The 22251-nt window shown below is 37.9% G+C and overlaps 1 protein-coding gene across 1 annotated transcript; it reads right to left on the bottom strand.

Annotated features, from left to right (window-relative positions):
* Nucleotides 1-491: 491 nt before the first annotated feature.
* Nucleotides 492-20824, bottom strand: LOC144049174 (leukemia inhibitory factor receptor-like). The gene is made up of 18 exons (XM_077561866.1): nt 20691-20824; nt 13742-13893; nt 13513-13649; nt 12652-12805; nt 12281-12556; nt 10671-10800; nt 10398-10534; nt 9697-9839; nt 9460-9613; nt 8700-8764; nt 8011-8248; nt 7616-7789; nt 5938-6030; nt 5686-5835; nt 5447-5584; nt 4702-4795; nt 4536-4602; nt 492-3248 (listed from the first exon to the last, which is right to left on the bottom strand). Exons 2-18 carry the CDS (start codon nt 13821-13823, stop codon nt 2604-2606), a joined length of 2877 nt encoding a protein of 958 aa, XP_077417992.1. The 5' UTR covers nt 13824-13893; nt 20691-20824; the 3' UTR covers nt 492-2603.
* Between the last annotated feature and the right edge of the window lie 1427 nt (nt 20825-22251).

The raw sequence follows: 22251 nt of genomic DNA, 5'->3' as shown, positions 1-22251 counted from the left end.
CCACAGTTTTCTTTCTTGTCAGATTCAAGTCGAGGTGCCACTCATTTAACTACACGTTTAAATGTAAAACAAAATTTAAAACGTATGACTATTTGAACAAAATCCTTAAATGGAAAAAACTTTAAAAAAATATATATATATATATAAAGGGACTAAATTAATTTAAAAAAGGGTGCCAAGCCGAGGATCCCAGGTTGTCATGTCGCCATGGATACGCGACAACAAAGTTGAGTACTCTAATCTGCAGGATGAGGCTCTCATGAAAAAGGCGGGGCACCTGTCCCTGAATCCGTTATACACATCTGCGCTTCAACCAGAGCAGAGGGCGATGGAGCTCTACAGTACTCACAGATTCAGGATCGGTTGTTATTCGCAAACGCAAACAAAGCGTCAACAGTGACATGCTATTTTTAGTTTTTGCAACCATTGTTCGAGACTATACAAAATGTTTTCTCAACAACCAATAAATACATGAGGGAATAACATGCATGTAGCCAGACAAATTATTATAATTTTTTTTATTATTGTTTTTACATGAGTAACATTTCAGCTTGATGTTAACATTAAGCATAGTTTGCGGGGTCAACATTTTCATAATCTATCCTTTTATTCTCCCTCCTAATCATCAGGAATTACAAACATGAGAATAATATTCTCTGACAGATCATCAAATTTAAAGCATTTCAATAATGCGAGCATTTATAGGTGCACATTTAGTCATAAAATCATGCGCAGCATTAGTCAATGTTAGTTTTTAAAGCCATGGGAGCTCAAACCGTATAAGGTATCGTGATTTTGTTGTGTTTGCTTATACACCGTGCATTTACAAATCAGGAAAGGTGCAGCAGCAAGCGTACCCTGATGTTATTTACACAAGCGGTTTCCTGCTTTACTCGAGACCACATCAGCGTCTGGCAGCAATTTGACACCGATGCTGTGAAAGCAGACTAAGCGATCATTGGAAGACAATCACAATATTACTAACTACAAACATTCAGATCTGTTGGGTAAATCATAAACAATGATATTTCCTATCTAAGAGCGCAAAGGGATACATGTACACCACACATGGTTTAGTATAAAACATTATCTGTTGCCACAAATAAAATCTAGTAGCATACCCTGCCTCATTGGAAATGCAGGCTTTAAAAGGGGAAAACAATGTGCAGCCATGTTTAAATTCTCAAAACTATATCCTCTGTTTCATATAACCTCATATCGGCTTGGATAGTCATCTGACCATCCACTGTAGCTTTTGGATTGAATCCAGTCAATCGATATTTCTTGTAAAACAAGAACAGCATTGCTAAATGAAGACATTTTTTTCCTCAGTAGTCAGAAAGGGACCGCCTGAGAAGTTGACCAGCAAAGTCATCCAGTTCCACCCACGTTATTCCTGTCACAGTAGTTTTACTTAAAGCTTGTAAGCTGTAGGCACTGAGAAACTTGAGTGAAATTAGCATCAATTTCCTATCATACAGTATATGCAAATGAATATCAACGGATAATTGAAGCATGTCACAATTTGTGGAAAGGCATAACATGAGAGGAATATGGACACGGCAAATCTCTCCTAAGTAAAATAAAAGCTAATTATTTTTAAAAACAACAATATGCTGCAATTGGTGTCCCATACATTATTCATCTGTTCTGAGCTACTGTCATTTTTGCATAATGCATACGAGTTGATTTGAGTAGCAAAGGCAGTCCGTGAAAGGTGACAAGTGACTGGAAGCATTAAAATGATTCATTAAAATGGAACACTATGATTGATTCTCAAAGTTCAGTCTCAATATTTGCACGGAAAGCCGCTAACTAGCAAGTACATGTGACATGAATTATAGATATATATATAAAAAAATCAAAATAAAACTGGCCTGTAAAATATTTACAAAAAACCTACAGATTAAACATGACAAATGTAAACAAAAGTAACACGATAGCATTCGTTCAGTACATGAAATTGAATACGTTCTAGCTTATATCACCAGTGTCATCATCCAGACAATTCCAGAGCGTAAAATAAATCACCTTCTGATTGTGTGTAAAATAATGACTCATTAAAAGTGCATAGGACATCGTCTCGTGAGAGGGCTACTCAAAAGACAATTAACAGACATGTTCCATTCATATCTAACGTAAAAAAATAATAATAATAATTTTGTAGTGTTTCAACAAATGCTTATATGGAAATGTTTGGTTTGAAAATTACTTTCTAGGATTTTTAAATTCACATCACGAGTAAAATAAAAAAATAAAAAATAAAATAAAATAAAAGCTGCAATATTGGAACACGTCAGTGCTGAATGCCCAAAGTCATGAAGAAAGGCCAATAGGTGCGCCATTTTTCCTCAAATAGTGGCCTCTGCTTTAATGGATGCACACTATATAGCATGATAACGAGTAAATCAATGCCCCTGGACCACTATATGAGGAAAACATGATTATTTACCTGCCATCAAACTGCTACATCAAATGGACATATTACATTTTTGCTTGACGAATGAAGCTTTCTGCACTTTGATCCACGTGACTGGCAATACTAATGAATGTAAGAGGACTAGGCCATCCTACTAGCCGGGCAGCTTCTCATGAGGAGGATATCATGGTTTTGCAGAGGACAGCAAGTTGGTGAACCAGCCTGTAGAAAGCGGACGTTTCTTTTCGCCGTCCTCCTCCGACTCGCCGTCGTGGAGGAGGAACTGCGTGGAAGCCACTGATGTGGGTGAGCCCAAACCAGGCGCCAGGCAGTCCTGCTCCTCGGCCTCCCCGGGCGAGTCCAAATTCCAAGAGCTTTGAGGTTTGTAGCCTCCGGAGCACGCGGCTTGGGGATCTTGGGACGAGTTGTCACATGACGCTGCGGGTTGCCTCTGGGGGCGGTAACCACCTCCGCCGGCTGCCATTTCGACCTCAGATGACCCCTGTTGATCTGTGTGGAAGACCAGACACGACCCTGAAGTTTGGATTCCCGTGTAAGTCACGTCGGTTTGCCCGGAGTCCATTGAAGACGAAGAGGAGTCCGAAGAGTCCGGGTAACGCGGCCTTATGGGGCGCTCGTCGATCATTTGGTCGTAGTAGCGTAACGACGTTGGCTCGTCCGTGTCGAGCGGCCCGTCTCCGATCATCTGATCCTCTTCCTCCTCATCCTCTTCGGGAATGACCACCAGCACTTCTTTCAGGGAGTCCGATTCGGGCTTCTCGACGACATGGACCAGGTTGTGGGGCGATGGCCTCACATCCAGCGGACCCTGTCGGGTTCAGTCAATCAATGATCAAAGATGGAAGCGAGTTACGGTATAGTTTAACCCTGGAGAACCCAAGAACCCTTTTCTTCTTTGGAAAATTATGAATTATACATTAAATGACTGCTATAAGTTCACTGAACACCAAAATATATGTTTTTTCAATTTTAACCCTTTTTTTTAACTAGCTCAGAGTTGCTAATTTATCAAAAAATATATATAAAACATACTCCTAGACATTGTGCAACATGATATGAAATAGATTAACAAAAAAAACACAATTTTATCATCTGATGGTTTGCTGAGAAGATGGTTTTGTTTGGATTAATATCCAGCGGCTCATGTAAGTGCAATGTTCATCCACTAGATGGCCCCATGCAGGGGTCAGAAGTGGCACGCTGGACTTTTGAAGTTAAAGTTGTAAAAAAATAAAAAATAAAAAAATGTCTGTTATTTGAGTAGCAGAATTTATAGGGGCCAAATTTGACCCCGTGGGTTCTCCAGGGTTAAAAATAAAAATAAAAATACATATAGACCTGCATTACAAATTGTCAGTGATTAGTGCCACGTTTATTATCGTAGTTTATTTACAGTTAGTATAAATCAGTCATCATCATTTGTGGATTTAGAATTTAGCAGCAAAATCCACCTGTCCTCTCAGGGGGCGGCCATTTTGCCACTTGTTGTCAACTGAAAATGACATCACAGTTGCTCAGGGCTCAGATAAAACGACTAATCCCAGCTCACCTGTTTTCTGAATTTGGTCATGTGACGTTCGTAAGCTGAGCCGTGATTGGGCGTTAGGCCTACCTTCGCCTTGAGCAACTGTGATGTCATTTTTACTCAACAGCGAGTGGCAAAATGGCCGCCCCCTGAAATGGATTTTTTTTTTAAAGTGGATTTTGCTGCTTAATTGATATTCCTTGAACGCAACCTTATTCAGAATGGATTTTTAGACTAAGTGTATTGAACATTATTATCGTCAAGAATTTTTTTGGGAGGGGGGGGGGGGGGTGACTTCCGCTTTAAGAACTCTTGTTTAGATCAGTCATTCACAAACACAGCAAACCAGTGTGCCATGAAAGATCATAAAGTTTTGCCTAACTGGTCTGTAAATCATGATAACAGAACAATTAAACACAAAGATATAAAAGGTACAAATAATCCATGTATCCACTTGTTGCCATTCATATAACAGAATAAGACTTATTCCGTTGGTGGTGTGTTATGAGATTCATGTAAAATATGTAAAAACATTGACAAAATGGTGGCCATACATTTACTGACACGTACCTGTGTCCTGGTCCAGTCGTCGTTCAATTTGGGCTGCGGTATGTCTGGATAGAAGGCCGTCTTTACCCTGATGAGAACAAAACGGAAAATGTTATTGTGTCAAAATAAAAACATCCCTTTAGCATTAATCATGTCACATGCTCAAATAAAAGGTGCACTGACTCACCATTTCCGTTTCTTATAGCAAAGGAAGGTGACGATGGATAGCAATAATGCGAGCGATCCGAGAGATGTCAGCATTTCCAGGATGAGCCAATCAGCTTGAAGGAAGAGAACATAGGAGAAATGACTGCATAATAGGGCTGGGAATCTTTGACTGTCTCACAATTCGATTCCGATTTTTGGGTCTGCGATTCGATTCAGAATCGATATTCGATTCAAAATGACTCGATTGGCAATGTTTTCTGCTTCAATTTATAGATGTGCAAAGAATTGTCTCGATCTACTCCTGTCTGACTCGCTAATGCTAATTAGCGCGCTGCTCGTGGCACTTGTATTACTCGAAAGAACGACTATTCATACAAAACACTTCAGGGATGTGTACAGAGAAGCATCTTAACATTACTGATTGACATATGGTCTTCCTACACTGCAAAAAAAAAACTTTTATTGGAATAACTTGATCATGACTTTTTGCTTCTATGTGGCTACAACTTAACAGTGTATCAGAACACGTGAAACCACACTGCCCCTAAGTGGCCAAATCGTGTACAACATGAACAGTGCTCCCAATAAAGGCACACACAAACAAGGTCAAGACAGTATAAAATAATTGAAATAAAATCGATTTAGGGACATTTCAAATCGATTCTGAATCGTACTAAATGAGAAGCATTTTTTTTTTTGCCACGCCCCTACTGCATAAGTATATTCACAGGGAGTAATCGCAAGTATTTAGAGGGTGCACATACCTAACTGCTCCACTGTGATGGAGGTGGTGGCGCCCGTGTCCTCGCCTGCTGAAGTGTACGCTTTAACTGTGAATTTATAGGAGCCCTTGGAGAGACCCTTAACCGTGTACTTCCTGCTTCCTTCTCCCGATAGATTGGCTGCGAGGACGGACAAGATGAGGAAGAGCACAAGAGGATGTAGCGGTAAATGTTGATGCACTCAAACACTGCTAGACTGTTAGAAAAAGGCCGGTATATACCGAGTAGCATAAGCTGGGAGTCACTTCTGAGGTAAACGTTGTAGCCCAAGATGTATCCTCTCCTGCTGGCCTCCGGCATGGCTTCCCACGTCAAGAGAACGTCCGAGTCCTGCTGACTGATGAGCAGGTGCGGGACGGCTCTGGAGGGAGCTTGAGTGAGGAAGGTATGAAGGTCGTTTGAAAGTCAATGACATTTTGAAAAGGAATGCTGCTTCGGTGGCAAAAAAAAAAAAAAAAGTTGGTGCTACTTACCCAGTTCTTGCATGTAGCCCTGCCAGCACTGCAGCAGCTCTGAGGAGCAGCTGAACAGGGAGATGTTGTACTTCACACCTGGCTGGAAGTTGACTGACGAAGGGATAAGAGATTAGTCATTGGTTTAAAAGTAAAAATCCCCAAATGTAACGATGAAAGCCAGCTTCAGAAGTGTTTAATCAAATGCAAAGGTCACATCACATTCCAACTCAGGTTGTGTCTGTAAATAACCCCAAATAAATTTCAGCTGTTCAGTTGGATTTTCCTGACATTGTACTTTGCTTTCTATGAGAACCCTGGGGGGTTTGTGATAAAACTGACTGGGGGTGTGCCCAAAAAAATCGATTCTCATTTAGTACGATTCACAATTGATTTTAAATGTCCCCAAATCGATTTTATTTCAATTATTTTATACTGTCTTGCCTTTGATTGTGTGTGCCTTTATTGGGAGTGCTGTTCATGTTGTACTCGATTTGGCCACTTAGGGGCTGTGTGGTTCCACGCGGTCTGATACACTGTTAAGTTGTAGCCACATTAGAGAGTAGAAAGAAAAAGTCACAATCAAGTAATTCCAATAAAAGTTGTTTTTTTGCAGCGTGGAGCCGTTCTTTCAAGTGATAAAAGTGCCGCGAGTAGCGCGCTAATTAGCATTAGCGAGTCAGACTGGAGTAGATCATTCCGATTCTTTGCACATCTATAAATTGAAGCAAAAATCATTGTCAATCAAATCATTTTGAATCAAAAATCATTCTCAACCGAAAATCGATTCTAAATCGAATCGCAGACCCAAAAATCGGAATTGAATCGAATTGTGAGACATTCAAATATTCCCAGCCCTAAAATTGACTGATTTTAACTGTTCATAATTTCTTCCAACTTGTCTAAGGCCCCAGGTCCAAGCATGGCATTCTTTCATTTATTTATTTCATTCTTTAAAGAAAAAGAAAAAAAAAGAGAGATGAAAGGGGGCAGAAAGAAGCAAAAGATAGAACATTTGCCTCTAATTAACACAAAATGAATGACAGCTATGGTCAAGTTACACTTACACAAAATAACCGTTTTACAAAATTACCAAATAAATGCAATAACCTAGTTAACTGCTACATATCAATATCATGTGTTTAATTTTTTTTTATAAATAATTCCATAAACTGACCTCCTGGATTGAAATACATCTTTCTTTTTGTTTTGTTCTATACTTTATATATATTTCTTAATTTATACTCACTTTCAATTTTTAAAAATCTATTTTGCAAGTTATTTGGTCAAATTTGATGATGGGCTTTATACGTAATTTTGAGGCGGTTATTTCCATCAATTTATTAAATTTTAAGGATTTTAATTATGAATATTGGGTTTGTATAATCCCTATATCCGCTTCCATTAATGACTCGAACAGCACGTTTTTTTTGTAAAAGAACGGTTGGTTCGGTCTATGTTTTACAAGTGCACCCCCCCATACTTCTTGATTGAAAGGTTAACGTTGTCAGGAAAAGCCTACTAGAACAACTGAAATCTACCGGTAATAGTGGTAAATCACAGGCACTTTTAATGTTGATAAATGTGTGCTGGCTTGTTTGAATGTGAATGATATATTGTAAACATCCCAATTTTTAGAGGGGTCTCAGTTATTTATTTTTGACTTCCCCTCTCTCAAAGCTCATGTCGCTTGAAGTACCTGACTCAATGGAAGTATTTGTGTTCCCCGTTGCCACCTTGACCCACTCCACCTGGCAGTCCTGCTGGCAGTGGGCATCGTGCCACTCTATGACATAACCGCAGCTGGAGTTGGTGTCATCCTGCCAGGCCAGGGGGAAACCTGTGTCCATATAGACCACCCTCTGGCACCTCTCTAGTAGAAAAAATAATAATAATACATTTAAAAAAATATAAATTTTTTAAGTATTTTTAATTAGATTTTCTCAGACGTTCTTACTCCGAATGATGTCATTTTTTTGTGTGATACTTAAAATATCAATACCTTTTAGACAGCGAGACACAATCTCTTTTAATTGATCGCATTAGCTTAGTAAATCTGTACAGTACACATAACCCCCCTAGCTGTGACCTTACCTGCGACACGTAGAGGGATGGTAACACTTGCGGGCAGCGAATCCCCAGCAGCGTTCTTGGCAACGACGGCGGCCATGACTTGGTTGTCGTTGGTGAAGGCGGAGATTCGCGTGAGGTTGATTGGCAGCGTGAACGTGTCTGGAGGAAGCGTTTCGGTGTGCTGCAGATTCTCTTCGGGGCTCCAGAGCGTCACTTCGTAAGACGTGATGGGACCGTGGCTTTCTCGGGCTGTTAGAGGCTAAAGAGGGGCAAGGTTTTGAAACTTGGTTACCTAGTGCAGACTAATTAATACCTACTGTAGCTGTTACAGTGGCTTTAGACAGTCAATGCAGGTAAATAAAAGTAAAAACAATGATATCACAATATATTATTTGAACCCTTTTTTTTTTTTTAAATCATAAAACCTTGTACAAGTTAAAAAAAATCAGTTGGCTACATGTGTATGACAAACCCACAAATTAATACTTTGCTGAATTATTTATCTTTTTCTTCAATTACAGCATTCGTTACATAAATAAAATGTCCAATTCATATGTTTTTTGTTTTTTTTTGAAAGTGCAAATTATCATGGTAGCATTCATTGGAAAACTAAAAACTTAAGGAGCAAACATGGTTAATTTTGAATATATGAATATGCATATGAACTCACTTAAATGATACATAAATTATATATATTTTTTTTAAATCACCTTCCAAATGATCTGACCGGAGTTGTCATTGTTGATATGTATCCACACATCAAGCTGGTCTGGAACTGTAATGGAAATTGAAATGATGGTTAGCAATAGGGGTCATTAAATGTCTCACGATTCGATTTAATTCCAATTTTTGGGAGTGCGATTCGATTCAGAATCGATTTTTCGATTGAGAACGATTTTTGATTCAAAATGATTTGATTGACAATGATTTTTGCTTCAATTTAAAGATGTTCAAGTAATCGTAATGATCTACTCCAGTCTGACTCGCTAAAGCTAATTAATGCGCTACTCGCGGCACTTTTATCACTCAAAAGAATGGCTCCACGCTGCAAAAAAATTTTTTTTATTGGAATAACTTGATCGTGACTTTTTCCTTCTACTCTCTAATGTGGCTACAACTTAACAGTGTATCAGACAGACCGCGTGGAACCACACTGCCTCTAAGTGGCCAAATCGGGTACAACATGAACAGCGCTCCCAATAAAGGCACACACAAACAAAAGGGAAGACAGTACAAAATAATTGAAATAAAATCGATTTGGGGACATTTAAAATCGATTCTGAATCATACTAAATGAGAATCGCGATTCTTATGAGAATCGATTTTTGAGCACACCCCTAGTTAGCAAGTTCACACCTTTTAATTGTCAAATACAAAAAAATGTAAATGCAGTTAAATGGCTATTTATTTCATTTACAAACATGGATCTACAGTAAATAAAGGTATTCAAAACCATACATCCATCCTTACCATCCATATTTGTTTTGATAGTAAGAGATTGACTCCAGTTTCCCCACTTCCAGAAATTCTGCTGGGCACCACAACGGACTTTAATGTTGTACTCCTCATTGGGATAAAGCTCCAAAAGCCGCATCGTCGTCAGTCCGACCCCTGTGAAGGTGCGCTGGACAACATTTTTAACACTTGTAAGACCACATTATTGAACATGAAAAGAAACAATGTTGCTGGGCAAAGGAAGCAACTGACCTTTGCTTTGTTGCCATGTGAACTGAGCTCCACCTGGCAGACAAGCGGCAGGGAAATATATCTGTTATAATCCCAATTCCACAGCAAGGTGGCATTCCAAGCATTGACGACAGCGCTCAGGTTCGCAGGTGCCACCGGGTACACTGGGATGAGAAATGTAATTTAGATAGATTTGCATTTCATCTTTAGAATTTTAACAGTTAAGTCATTCACTGCCATTGACGGTTATAGACGTCAAATATTCATTTGAACTATTTCAATTGGTTTAACATTTTTTTCCACTTTTGTTAACAAGAGTATGAAAACCTATAATTTTTTATTGTACATTTAGAACAGATATCAATTTTTTGATTAAGTCATGCAATTAATTACGATAAAAAAATGTAATTGCCCGACGCTCCTAATTTTTAATAATCTTTTCTTTTTTTAAATCACGTCAGGCGATTAAATTTTTTAATTGTAATTAATCGCATGACTTCAATAGGAAACTCACGTTCATTCATAAATTTTATATCTGTTCTAAGTGTACAATAAAAAAAAATTCTAGGTTTTCATACTCTTATTAACAAAAGTGGGGAAAAAAATGTTAAGCTAATAGAAATAGTTCAAATGAATTTTTGACGTCAACAGCCGTCAATGGCAGTGAATGAGTTAAAAACTCATTGCTGTGTTTCGCAATGAGGTGAGGCCGAGCCACTCACCTCTGTGTCGGATCTCAGCTGAATCCAACACGCTGTCCCGGCCGAGAGGATTCACAGCTTGCAGCGTCCAGTTACCCTCCCACAGCGCTGCACTGCACGTCCTCAAATTTTCGACCAAGGTGGCCTCGTCACATTTCCTACGAAAGTAAAAATGAATCATATTAGACAGTGAACTGCCATTTGGTTGAGACAAAATAATACACTGTTCTCTTTGTCGCTGGACGAACGTTGCTTAAAAATTGATGTTTGCGATATCACACACATGCAAAGTACCTGTCGTTCATCGAGTAGATTGTTCTTCTTCGCTTGCCGTACAGACGTGTGTCTCGCACTTCTTTCCACTGGCACACGGCCGAAGTCAAATCCCGAGTTTCGCAATGAAAATCACTGAGTAGAGGAGGATCTGGGGAAATAATAGTAAAGTAAGAAGGAGAAACGGGGAAAAATGTTGAGTCTGGGTGGAATGGCCACTTTACCCTAAGCACGACGCACCAATGGATAATCAGACGATTGGTTATGGAAAAATTTATTTTTTTTTGTGTTGGGGAAAATAAAAGGCCTTTTTGGGTATTTTTTTGTGCAATATTGCAAAAAAATCTGGCCAAAAAACAACACCTTCAAATTAGATCATTTATTTAATTATTTTTTCTTTAATTTCATTATTTCTCAGCATTCGTTTTGATCCTTTTGTCTTCTACTTAAGGAACCCATTTTTTCTGATTGGCTAACAAGTTGAAGTTAAAAATATCCACCAATAGCTTATACAGGCAACGGGACAAAATGACCAACACTTGCTCCAAAAATTCAACTTAACTAGCACAAATGTGAAATTATTTCTTATGGAAGATTTTAGAGGCATTTGAAGTGCTCATTCCATGCTTGTTTTTTTTATTTTTAAAACTCTTTTTACTGCCACACGTTATCCAGAAAACAACCCCGACAGTGCCAGCCAATTTCGAGCATTTTAACTCATCTTTCAAGGCAAAAAGAATATTGTGTACTTTGACTACATAAACATGGTGGGTACCAAATGAAAGATTGCGTTCCATTCTTTCATTAGAAAACAAAAGTATATTTCTAGTTCTACCTTATTCTGTTCTTTGGTAATTTCGAGTGACATTTAGTGAAAATTGAAAAGATAAGGAGAAAACAAGCTTTTTGTGAAAAGATACATTTTCTTCACAATATTTTTTGTTTAGTGACACTCTGTGAATAGATTTAATGTGACAAAGGCTTTGATCATTTACGTCATCCTTGAAAACATTCTATTTCATCACATTGGTCATGTTTCAATGTAATTCCATACTATTGGGAGCCCTTTGAAAAGATACAATGCTGCCATCTGGTGGCCATAGTTAGTGGACGTTTGTGATTTCACAAGTCCATTAAGTAGGCACTTCTACTGCCTATTGAGAAAAGAAAAAAAACGGAGTAAACGTCAATTAAAGCTTTTGGCGGGATTCATTTGGATTTTAGTATACGTCATTAAACGTTTTTGGCGGTAAAAGAGACAAAGATGGCGGGCAATTCTCACATTGCTGTATGAAATAACTTAAGCATGAAAGTAGCATGCACTGAAATCACAAACTAATTTGCAACTCTTACTCGTAAAATTAAAGCAATGAGATGAATGTTTTTTCTGGAAAACAACAAAATACAGTTGATGACCCTAAAGCAATGATTTTTTTGCTACACCCTCCCCAAGAGAAGAAAATATTTCGCAAACCACAACTCTCTGCTGCGTCAATAAATAGTGTCATTTGTCTATAAAATTGTTGTAAGTATACCTCTACATAGGAGCTAATATCTTTGCACACATTGACAATGAGAGCAACACTGCCACCTACTGCAGTGGCTGTCCAATTACACTTTGGTAAACTTACATCCAACAAAGACCACGGCTCCCGACAGTTTGTTCTTTTCCTTGTTCTTGCAGATGACGTTGGTCCCGGTCCTGTTTGACGGAGCCTGATGAGTCACCGTGACGCCGTAACTCCGCCGACTCAGCCGCGTGGCGTTCACGGCTGCGTTGCCGTAATGCATCGAACCGAAGATCCGCCCTTCCGCCACAATGCAGCAGAAGGTGGTGCTGTCCCCCGCACGCACGATTCTATCCTGGGGGTACATCTGGAACTTCTCGTTGGTGGGCAGATCGTTTCCTGAGGAAGGAAAAATGAGAAGAGGAAGAGAATCGTTCAAAGGGCGGAAAGGTATAAATAGACATGTTTGGTGTATTCAAGCAAAGAGGTTTGACCTTGGAGGATTTGCGCGTCGCTCCATTCACTCGTCACCGTCCCCTCTCTGGAGCGGATTTGGACAGACAAGGAGGTACATTCGAGAGGTTCTGCTGAGGTCCAATTCCACTCGTACCGACCGGTCGTCTGGTTTAGAGTCGCATTCAGCGAGTCCTAAAACATCATAGTAACAAATTAACTGCAGTGTGCTCACAACTTAACTCTTTGACTGCCAAAAACGTTTAATAACGTTTAGTAAAATCCAAATGAGGGCTGCCAAAGACGTTAAAAGACGTTAACTATGTTTTTTTTTTGGAAACGGGTGGAGGAAAGCCTTGGCCAGCTGTGCTGAAAGTATCAAGCATATCGAGTTAGTATAATGACTATTTTTGGGCACTAGATGGCAGCGATGACTCTCTTTGGACAAGTGTCAAATTCACTAGAGTGCATGAAATAATACCGTTTCACAAAAAGCTTGATTTCTCCGTATTTTGGTCCAAAACAAAGCATTTGGGTGAAACTAACCATTTTCTATTGTTGATTACTGAAAAACCGAATAAGGTAGAAACAAACTTTTTTTTCTGATGAAAGATGAGAGTTCAATCTTTCATTTGGTAGAATGTGTGTTTCCATAGTCCAAACACAAAATTTTCTGTGGACCTTGAAAGATCAGTCAAAATGCTTAAATCAGCTGGCACCCACAGCATCCCTTTTCTGAAAACGGTTGGCAGTCATAGAGTTAAAATGGTCGTTAAAAAAAAAAATACATTTTGAGAGGCAGGGTACATCTTGGGACTGCCAATCGTCGGGTATCTATTCTAGAATCAGACTCTGGCAACATCATTCAAAATAAGAATTGAGAAAAAGAGAATATTCCTCACATAGAAGACTGTTTCATTGAGTTCCGTCCTGAGGATGATCGCATCAAACGTCGTGGCGCCGCCTCCCAGCCAGGAAATGGACATTTGCTGCGTGTTCATATTGGGAGCCAGTTTTACCTGCTGGGGTACGGTCAGGTCTGAGAAGAGAAATAAGACAACAAACAAAAAAAGCCTGAATCTTTTGCTCGTTATTGCGCAAGTTCAGCCCGATGTGATGGAAGATTCCTACCATTTTGTGCATGAGTTTGTACCACTGAAAGGAGGCAACAGATGAGCCAGACAGGCCAGCAGCTGGCTTGTAATTGAGGCATGGCGAGTGACTGTTTGTGGGGCCGTTCCACTATGGCAGCACCATGCTGTTGGCAGAGCACCCTGCGAGAGCTTAAAAATACACAGATACAGACATTTAGTTGAGTGAAGTCATTTATATGCACAAGATCTTTTGTTGGACTTTTGAGAAACGAGCGCCTGCTTTTCCCGCACGTCAACTCTATCTTGTCCTAACTGGAAGAGCCAGCCCTCAACAGCGCATGTACCAACCTGAAGGATAAACCAAGCCACAGGACAAAAATACATTTGTCACAATATTTGCGCACTTGCGCAACAAGGTCTCGATCCAAAATTATATAGCGCGGACCTCATGTCTATGTCCTTTAACTAATAAAAAAAAGATAGGCATGCCAAGTGATAATGTTGCTCTCCAGTCCAGAAGGTGGCGGTATTTCACAGTACAATGCTTTTCATCGCAGCTCCCTCTACTAGATATGGTGCTGTCCTACTTTGCCACAACTCCAAAGAGTGAAAATATGTTCCCGGATGTGCACCTTTGACTCATCTGCAGCAAAATTGTATGGGTATATATATCCTATGCCAAGCAGGGTTATAATAGATTTTTCATCATAGTTAGCTTTTATTCCGTTTTGTTATTCTAAAATTTAGTTAGTTTTAATTTGTATTCAGAGTAGCTGTGTTAGTTTCTATTCATCTTTCATTCATCGTTTTTATTTGTTTTAGTATTAGTTTTTTTCTTCCTATTTTGTAGAGTTCTTGCATGAAGATTATAAAAACATCACAGTAAAAATTCATCAAAGTTAGTTTTTATTCCGTTTTGTTATTTTAAAATTTAGTTAGTTTTAATTTGTATTCAGAGCAGCTGTGTTAGTTTCTATTCATCTTTCATTCATCCTTTTTATTTGTTTTAGTATTAGTTTTTTTCCCTATTTTGTAGAGTTCTTGTATGAAGATTGTAAAAACATCACAGTAAAAATTCATCAGTTAGTTTTTATTCCGTTTTGTTATTTTAAAATTTAGTTAGTTTTAATTTGTATTCAGAGCAGCTGTGTTAGTTTCTATTCATCTTCATTCATCGTTTTTATTTGTTTTAGTATTAGTTTTTTTCTTCCTATTTTGTAGAGTTCTTGTATGAAGATTATAAAAACATCACAGTAAAAATTCATCATAGTTAGTTTTTATTCCGTTTTGTTATTCTAAAATTTAGTTAGTTTTAATTTGTATTCAGAGCAGCTGTGTTAGTTTCTATTCATCTTTCATTCATCGTTTTTATTTGTTTTAGTATTAGTTTTTTTCTTTCTATTTTATAGAGTTCTTGCATGAAGATTATAAAAACATCACAGTAAAAATTAATCAAAGTTAGTTTTTATTCCGTTTTGTTATTCTAAAATTTAGTTAGTTTTAATTTGTATTCAGAGCAGCTGTGTTAGTTTCTATTCATCTTTCATTCATCCTTTTTATTTGTTTTAGTATTAGTTTTTTTCTTCCTATTTTGTAGAGTTATTGTATGAAGATTATAAAAACATCACAGTAAAAATTCATCAGTTAGTTTTTATTCCGTTTTGTTATTTTAAAATTTAGTTCGTTTTAATTTGTATTCAGAGCAGCTGTGTTAGTTTCTATTCATCTTTCATTCATCGTTTTTATTTGTTTTAGTATTATTTTTTTCCCCTATTTTGTAGAGTTCTTGTATGAAGATTGTAAAAACATCACAGTAAAAATTCATCAGTTAGTTTTTATTCCGTTTTGTTATTTTAAAATTTAGTTAGTTTTAATTTGTATTCAGAGCAGCTGTGTTAGTTTCTATTCATCTTTCATTCATCGTTTTTATTTGTTTTAGTATTAGTTTTTTTCTTCCTATTTTGTAGAGTTCTTGCATGAAGATTATAAAAACATCACAGTAAAAATTCATCAAAGTTAGTTTTTATTCCGTTTTGTTATTCTAAAATTTAGTTAGTTTTAATTTGTATTCAGAGCAGCTGTGTTAGTTTCTATTCATCTTTCATTCATCCTTTTTATTTGTTTTAGTATTAGTTTTTTTCCCTATTTTGTAGAGTTCTTGTATGAAGATTATAAAAACATCACAGTAAAAATTGTGCAGTAAAAAAAAAATATCAAAACATAATGAAAAAGAACATAAAGAAAGCAAATTGTTTTATCAAATGTACTTATTCAACATGCCATAGTGTTCGTGTGTAGAATGTGTGTGTTTTTAAGGGGCGCGGCCTAGTGAAGCGAAGTCACAAGCTGGATTCGGAATCTCTACTTGTGAATCTTCTCATTTTTTTTTTTATTTGTATCTGACTGTCACCCATTGAAAATCCATTGAAAATGATAGCTCTTTTTTCCCCCCCACTTCACTCGAGCAGGGGCACTGAAGCTCACTTGTGACTAAAATTTTAGCTCTCAACACAAAGCAAAAAACAATACCTTGCTTCCAGAGAGCAGCATAATGTTCAAAGCACCTAATATGTTTACTTTTATGCTTACAGTGGGACTCAAAACTGAATATTATTATGTTGTGAGTGCGTATTCAATAAAGAAAACCTTTATTCTTCGGGACCTATTCATGCATCAGCTTATGGAAAGTCACAGAGCAGTCTTCTTTCCCAAATTCCATTAGCATTTTTAGCTAACACATGGTCCAAAGAAGTTAAAAATAATAATAATAATTTAAACGCGAAATAATACTCCTCAACTGGAAAAAAAAAAGGGCATGATTTTTTCACTTGTAAGAATCCCATACAGACATTTACTGCAAGTCAAGTTTATCAACAAGGTCAACCCCACATTCAAGTTTATCAACAAGGTCAACCCCACATTTCAGTTTGGCTTAAGAATCATGTCAATAATTGCAAAAAAAAAAAATGCACTACACAGTCCAGCTGGAAAAGGGAGGATAAACAAATTGGTGCTAAAGCATTAGGGAGGATACCATATTTAAAGCCATGAACTTGACGAACCTGTGTGTTTGTGTAACCAATTCTCGGATGTGTTCTGTTCAACTGCAACACAGGTGCTTTAGTTTCCCAATTGGACAAGCTTGGACACGCATGACAAAAAGAAAACACGCAGGTCGTATCATTCAATCCATTATTGCAACACACACCGTGCCTACACTTTGACTTAAAATGATGAGCTTGTCATTTATTCCATCTAAAATACTTCCAGTTGATATGGTTTGATAAAAATTCAAAGTCATAGCATCACATAAATACAGCCCGTCTGGACTCATTGTTTCCCACACGCGTGTCAGCGCCACGATGTTTTTTGAACTGGTTGCAAGCTTGGTGGCCCCCCCCCCCCCCACATAAAAAGATCCTGAAGCTGAATACGCCTTCCAGCCCCCACACCACACATGAGCTGTAGGTCCAGTGATTGGAAGCGAGACAATGGGCAGATTCTGGGAAATACACCCAAGAAACTGATAGCTCTAAAAGCTCGCCACACGCGTCCAAATCAATACTTGTTTGCAGGCCAGCAGCGATAAATGCGACCGCAGATGAGGCAATTACGAGAACGTGGTCAGCACTTAAAAACCAAGCCGGGAGCTTCATCTGTATGCCAGCAGTGTTCCTGTTTTAGACAAGACTTTTTCCTCGCCTCAACACCTCGGACTTTGTCTTTTTTTTTTTTTGTATGTCCCCAGAGCTACGGGAAAATATGGCGAAATGCTGTGTAAAGTGCAGGACCGCAAACATTTCTCAGAACCCAAATTTGTTTAAAGGCCTTTTTGTCCTGTCTTTTTTCTAAGAAAAACTGGACAACAGTAAGACCTTGTTGTGCCCACCTAAAAGAGTTTCCAGCCTTTTCATTCCAGTCCGGAAGCCCCACAGAACTTCAACTCACTTGGTCGAATTTATTTACTTTTTTTTTTTTTAATATACAAATTACTCAATATAAAGCAGGGAACCATAAGAAAAATGACTTTTAAAATATGAATTCATTATATATATATATTTTTTTTCCTTTTTTTTTAACAGTCTTGTAAGTGTGAAAAGATGGCCTGTCTTTTGGAATAATTTATGGTTGCAGCTATAAAAAAAAATTTGAATTGAGTATTTTTAATGTTATTGATTGAGTACAAAAGCTGGTGCATTATTAAACAACAAGAAGAAATAATGCATAACGGGAATGAAAGGCCTGTTAAGAAGACTAAGCCATTGGCTTTTATTTTGGAAAAAAACAACCACAACATACACAGCCAACTCCAATTGTTGGTTCCGAAACACAATTCAACACAAATACGTTTCCATGACTTTCATGCCAACATCAGGCTACAGCCACTACAAATACAAATACAGTGTAGTGATGATAGACTATATTAAATTACCTACGATTGATGTTTAGGTAACAACTATGTGCTCAAATCTCGAATCGTCATAAACATGCTGCATTAATGATCCCAAACTTTGGACAGTCTGTTTTCTACAATCTACATGATTTGTAGGCCTTTACCATCATGCAAACTTTCTCCCGCCAAGCAGAAGAGTAGTGAATTCTTCAGTCATCATTTTTTTTTACCCCCTTTTGCGATCATGTGAGGCAGTGTGGCACCCCATAACGCAACATATAACATTACTTCAAATTTGCTGGCAAAATAAGAAGTTAACAGAGCAGAAAAACAGGGTGGGCACATCCGAGTAATAAACAAAAAGTCCACTCGCTTAAAAAAAGGGCGGCTGTGTCCATGCAATAACATCTTCCCGAGCCCTAGAATAAATAAAATCTGGATATGCTGACCATTCGTGGGCCGTCATGTGACTCATGTGACCACGGTGGTCCATCTTTTGGAACCAGTGGAAATAAAAGCACCAAAGAAAAAGGGGCACCATATGGTGCAGTTACTTAGGTATAAAAAGCAGTCTATTTACCATTTCAGATGTGCAACACAATAAATGAAACTGCGGGTACATATGAGAGAAAAATAAATCACTTTTTCGGGTATGTGTTGCTATTCTGAAACATGAGCCACAATCCTGATCCCGACCTTTGAATGGGAACTAGAGGACGACCGGATGCTTTTGGACAAAGTAAATTCACAGACGTGTGTGTGTGTGTGCGTGCGTGCGTGTGTGTGGGCGTGTGTGTGTGAAAATGCCAGTGCTCTGACATCACTAGCAAGAGGACATTCAGTCCAGTGTGTGAAGCTGTTCGACTCAATCAGTCCTTCCTTCCTTCCTCTTCTCTGTAGCTCTTTATGCATTTAACATCTGCAAAGGCACATTTTTTTGTCTAAGAAATTTCTTTGGCTAGGAAGACACTTAATATTTAGAAAATTCAAAATACCAGTGCGATTATTTTACTATTTTCAGATGAATAATTGGGCATGAATATAGATGTACACAACAATTGGTTGTAGTTCATAAATTAAGTGACATAAATTTTTATTTTCTATGAGTGCATATGAAGAGGAAAAGGCTTACCAACGTCCATAATATCCAAAGCATTGAAGTGATCGTTCTAATATTTTCAGAAGATGAAGTTGGGCATGAGTAAAGATGTGTACATGAATTATGTGGTGACAATCCTATCAGTTTTCAGACAAAAACGGCATTACGCTTATTCACATTAAGCGATTTAGATTGTCTCTTTTGGAGGCTTGGGCTACATTTGCCACCTATTGTCGCTGTATGTTTTAAAAAAAAAGTTTTTTTCTTTTCCTATAATAGCAAATTAGACCATGAAACAAATACAAAAAATATTTGCTATGTTTAAGCACAACACTGCTTAAAAAAATGCTCAAAACAGCGCTGCCCAAGGTAATATCATTATTATTTGTGACTTTTAATGTTATTTTTTTCCAGGTCATCAGATGCCATTGATTATTTTCGCAGGATTATTCTTGTACACACTGCTTAATCGAATATTAAACATTATTATTGTTTTTTTTTATGCAATAAGCGGCGTGTTTCTTTAAGGTGGTTTAACAAGCACCCGCCTTGTCATAAACCTACTTTGTCATCCGATATGAACAGAGCTACGAGTGGAGAGAAAGAAACCACGAGGTGGTGTAACAGGAGCTCCTATCTGTAATGGTCATTAACGTCTCTTGATTTTCCATTACCAAGACACACTAGAGTCAAGTATAAGAAAACCTTACAAACTTATTCAGTGCACACAACGAGTAAGAGGAACGACACTATAATCAATCACACACACGTTATAATTAAAGGGGCAAATAGCTTGTATTAGAAGAAGAGCTCAGGAGAGCTCTTTTTCTTACAAGAGACCATTTTAGTCCTCTGGGGACCTTAAATATATGAAGAAATATGACGTGACAAAAAAACACATGCCACATGCTTATCTATTATATATTCAGAGCATTTGTTGTCTGTCGCCAAGTCACTGCTATATGGGGGACAATTGTTTTTTTGAATACTGTATATTATGAACTGTATGAGTGAAGTTCTTGACCTGCTCAAGGTGTAAAGCGCTTTAAGTAAATAAAATGATCTTGGATGACCTTTAATTTTAAAAACAACATTTTTTTCAACATTTAGAGGACGATGTCAGGTGCACAAATTATACAAATTGTATATATGCTACTTTTGATCCTCCATAGTAGGTCACAGAAAAGGCAGTGCGCATTGCATCGCATCACCAAGGTTAGCATTAGCCAGTGGTCAGCAGCAGAGGCGGAGATGTCGTGACGTCCTCCATGACATTTGAGTCGCATCCATTTTCTGGATTGGTAATATCGTGAAATATTAAGCACATCGGGGTTGTTATAGCGATTTAAATATTTGCCATCTCTTTAAATCGAAAACGCGTATAGGAAGGCCAATGATGCTTGGGGGGGAAACAACAACAGGCCAACAACACGCATACCCGATTAAATGATCATTTAACGGTTATTATGAGCTCACTAGTGACACGAAAATTACCTTCTACGTGGCCACAAATCCTTTATGATGTCGTGGATCACGTAATCCAGCGAGTAAACGATTGGCGCGGTGATTTCTCTGGATTTGATGTGTTACAGTCGTGGGCCCGTGCTGTCTGTCATACCCAATCCCAATGGATAGAAACAGCGTGGGTTGGGATTACTGGAACCCAATGTTTTTGATTGGCGCTTGAACCAACCAATAGAATTCTGAGAAGACAACCGACCGCAAGAAAGGGCGTTGTCGCGGTGCGTTCATGTACCACTGGAAAAGGGGCATCGTTCCCTGAAAGAATGCGGGTGTTGAAAAAGTGAGGTGTTTCGACACCCACATCCCTCATGGTCATTGATGTACCTGACAACTATTACTATGAAGAAATTTGACTATAAATAAACTATTTATTAACTAAATAATAACATTTCTAATCAATTCATATATTTTAGTTTCAAAAGCAAAAATGCTTTCCTGCACTTTCTGCTGTCTTTGTCAAAGTCAGATTTGTGAAGATATCACATTAATGATTAGCTAAAACCTTCAAGTAAATGCTACTTTTAAAATTGTAATTTTACCAAATACTCTTGCTTTGGTTCTGAATGTGGGGATCTGTTCTGGGCAGGGGCAAATGTAGTGGGATACATGGTTGTGGGCCACCCCAAAATCATGAAAAATCCACTGTTGTTTTGTTTTGAATCATTGTGCTGATCTCCATATGCAGCGATGCATATGTAGGATTATTATGCAGGATTATTTTCTGTGACTGTCCTGCACTTAATTCGAAATTAGGTGATCATTTTCTGACGATTAAAAAAAATAATCTTTTTTTGTTTACGCATTTTGGTAATTGATAAGGCCCGTTACTTACTACTTTCTTCACAGCTCGGCAGGACAAAAGAAGAAACATATTTTAATTTATTGATTGTTTTCCACCAATCACATATCCTTTGGCAAGGCGCGCCTTAAAATAAGGATTGTTTGCTCCACATTCTGCTCTGCATGTCAAGGTCAATTTAAAAGTTGTTCTTGTTTTGGTTCTGAGGAGTTGTGATAGCTGCTGCTCAGTACATGCCGGCATGAATCCAGTGAAAAACAGCTGCCCAAATATCCTAATTAAAAATATATTTTACTTATTGCTTTATCACCTAATTTTTTTTATTTTTTTATTTTTATTTTCAAATAAATGTAAAAACAATATTTTCACAGTTCCGTAGGTTTTAAAGATTAAAATTATTCCTTTCTTTTCATTTCTCTGAATGCTGCCCTTGGAAGAAGAAATCTGAACACCTCTAGATTAACGGTTATTTTCCCAAGAGGAAGATACACGTCTTTATTATCTGCAAAGAGAAAAAGTATTTCTGCTATTTCTGTGATGATTTAATGTTGATGTTTGAAAAATAAACTTGCTGGGGGAAAGGGCAACGCGGTTTATTTATTTATATATTTATGCTATTGTCTGTTTCTTTAAGAGAAGGGTTAAACTAGATTCAAATCGGAAATCGTGCTATTTGTTTCTGCCAGTGGCAGTTCTGAACTATGATTGTGTGCCCACTATAGGATGTGTATT

The sequence above is a fragment of the Vanacampus margaritifer genome, chromosome 3 (assembly GCF_051991255.1).
Source record: "Vanacampus margaritifer isolate UIUO_Vmar chromosome 3, RoL_Vmar_1.0, whole genome shotgun sequence".
Lineage (NCBI taxonomy): Eukaryota > Metazoa > Chordata > Actinopteri > Syngnathiformes > Syngnathidae > Vanacampus > Vanacampus margaritifer.
The sequence above is the reverse complement of the archived record's forward strand: the minus strand, read 5'-3'. Positions and strand labels throughout refer to the sequence as shown.

Bases quoted from the DNA above. Each gene is read 5' to 3' on its own strand.
- LOC144049174 (XM_077561866.1), bottom strand. From the start codon at position 13,823: ATGCCTCAATTACAAGCCAGCTGCTGGCCTGTCTGGCTCATCTGTTGC. The intron at 12,557-12,651 runs GTCAAACCTCTT...TTCCTTCCTCAG, and splicing joins CGACGCGCAAATCCTCCAAG to GAAACGATCTGCCCACCAAC. The intron at 8,249-8,699 runs GTGATTTAAAAA...GCCCCTCTTTAG, and splicing joins CCGGTCAGATCATTTGGAAG to CCTCTAACAGCCCGAGAAAG.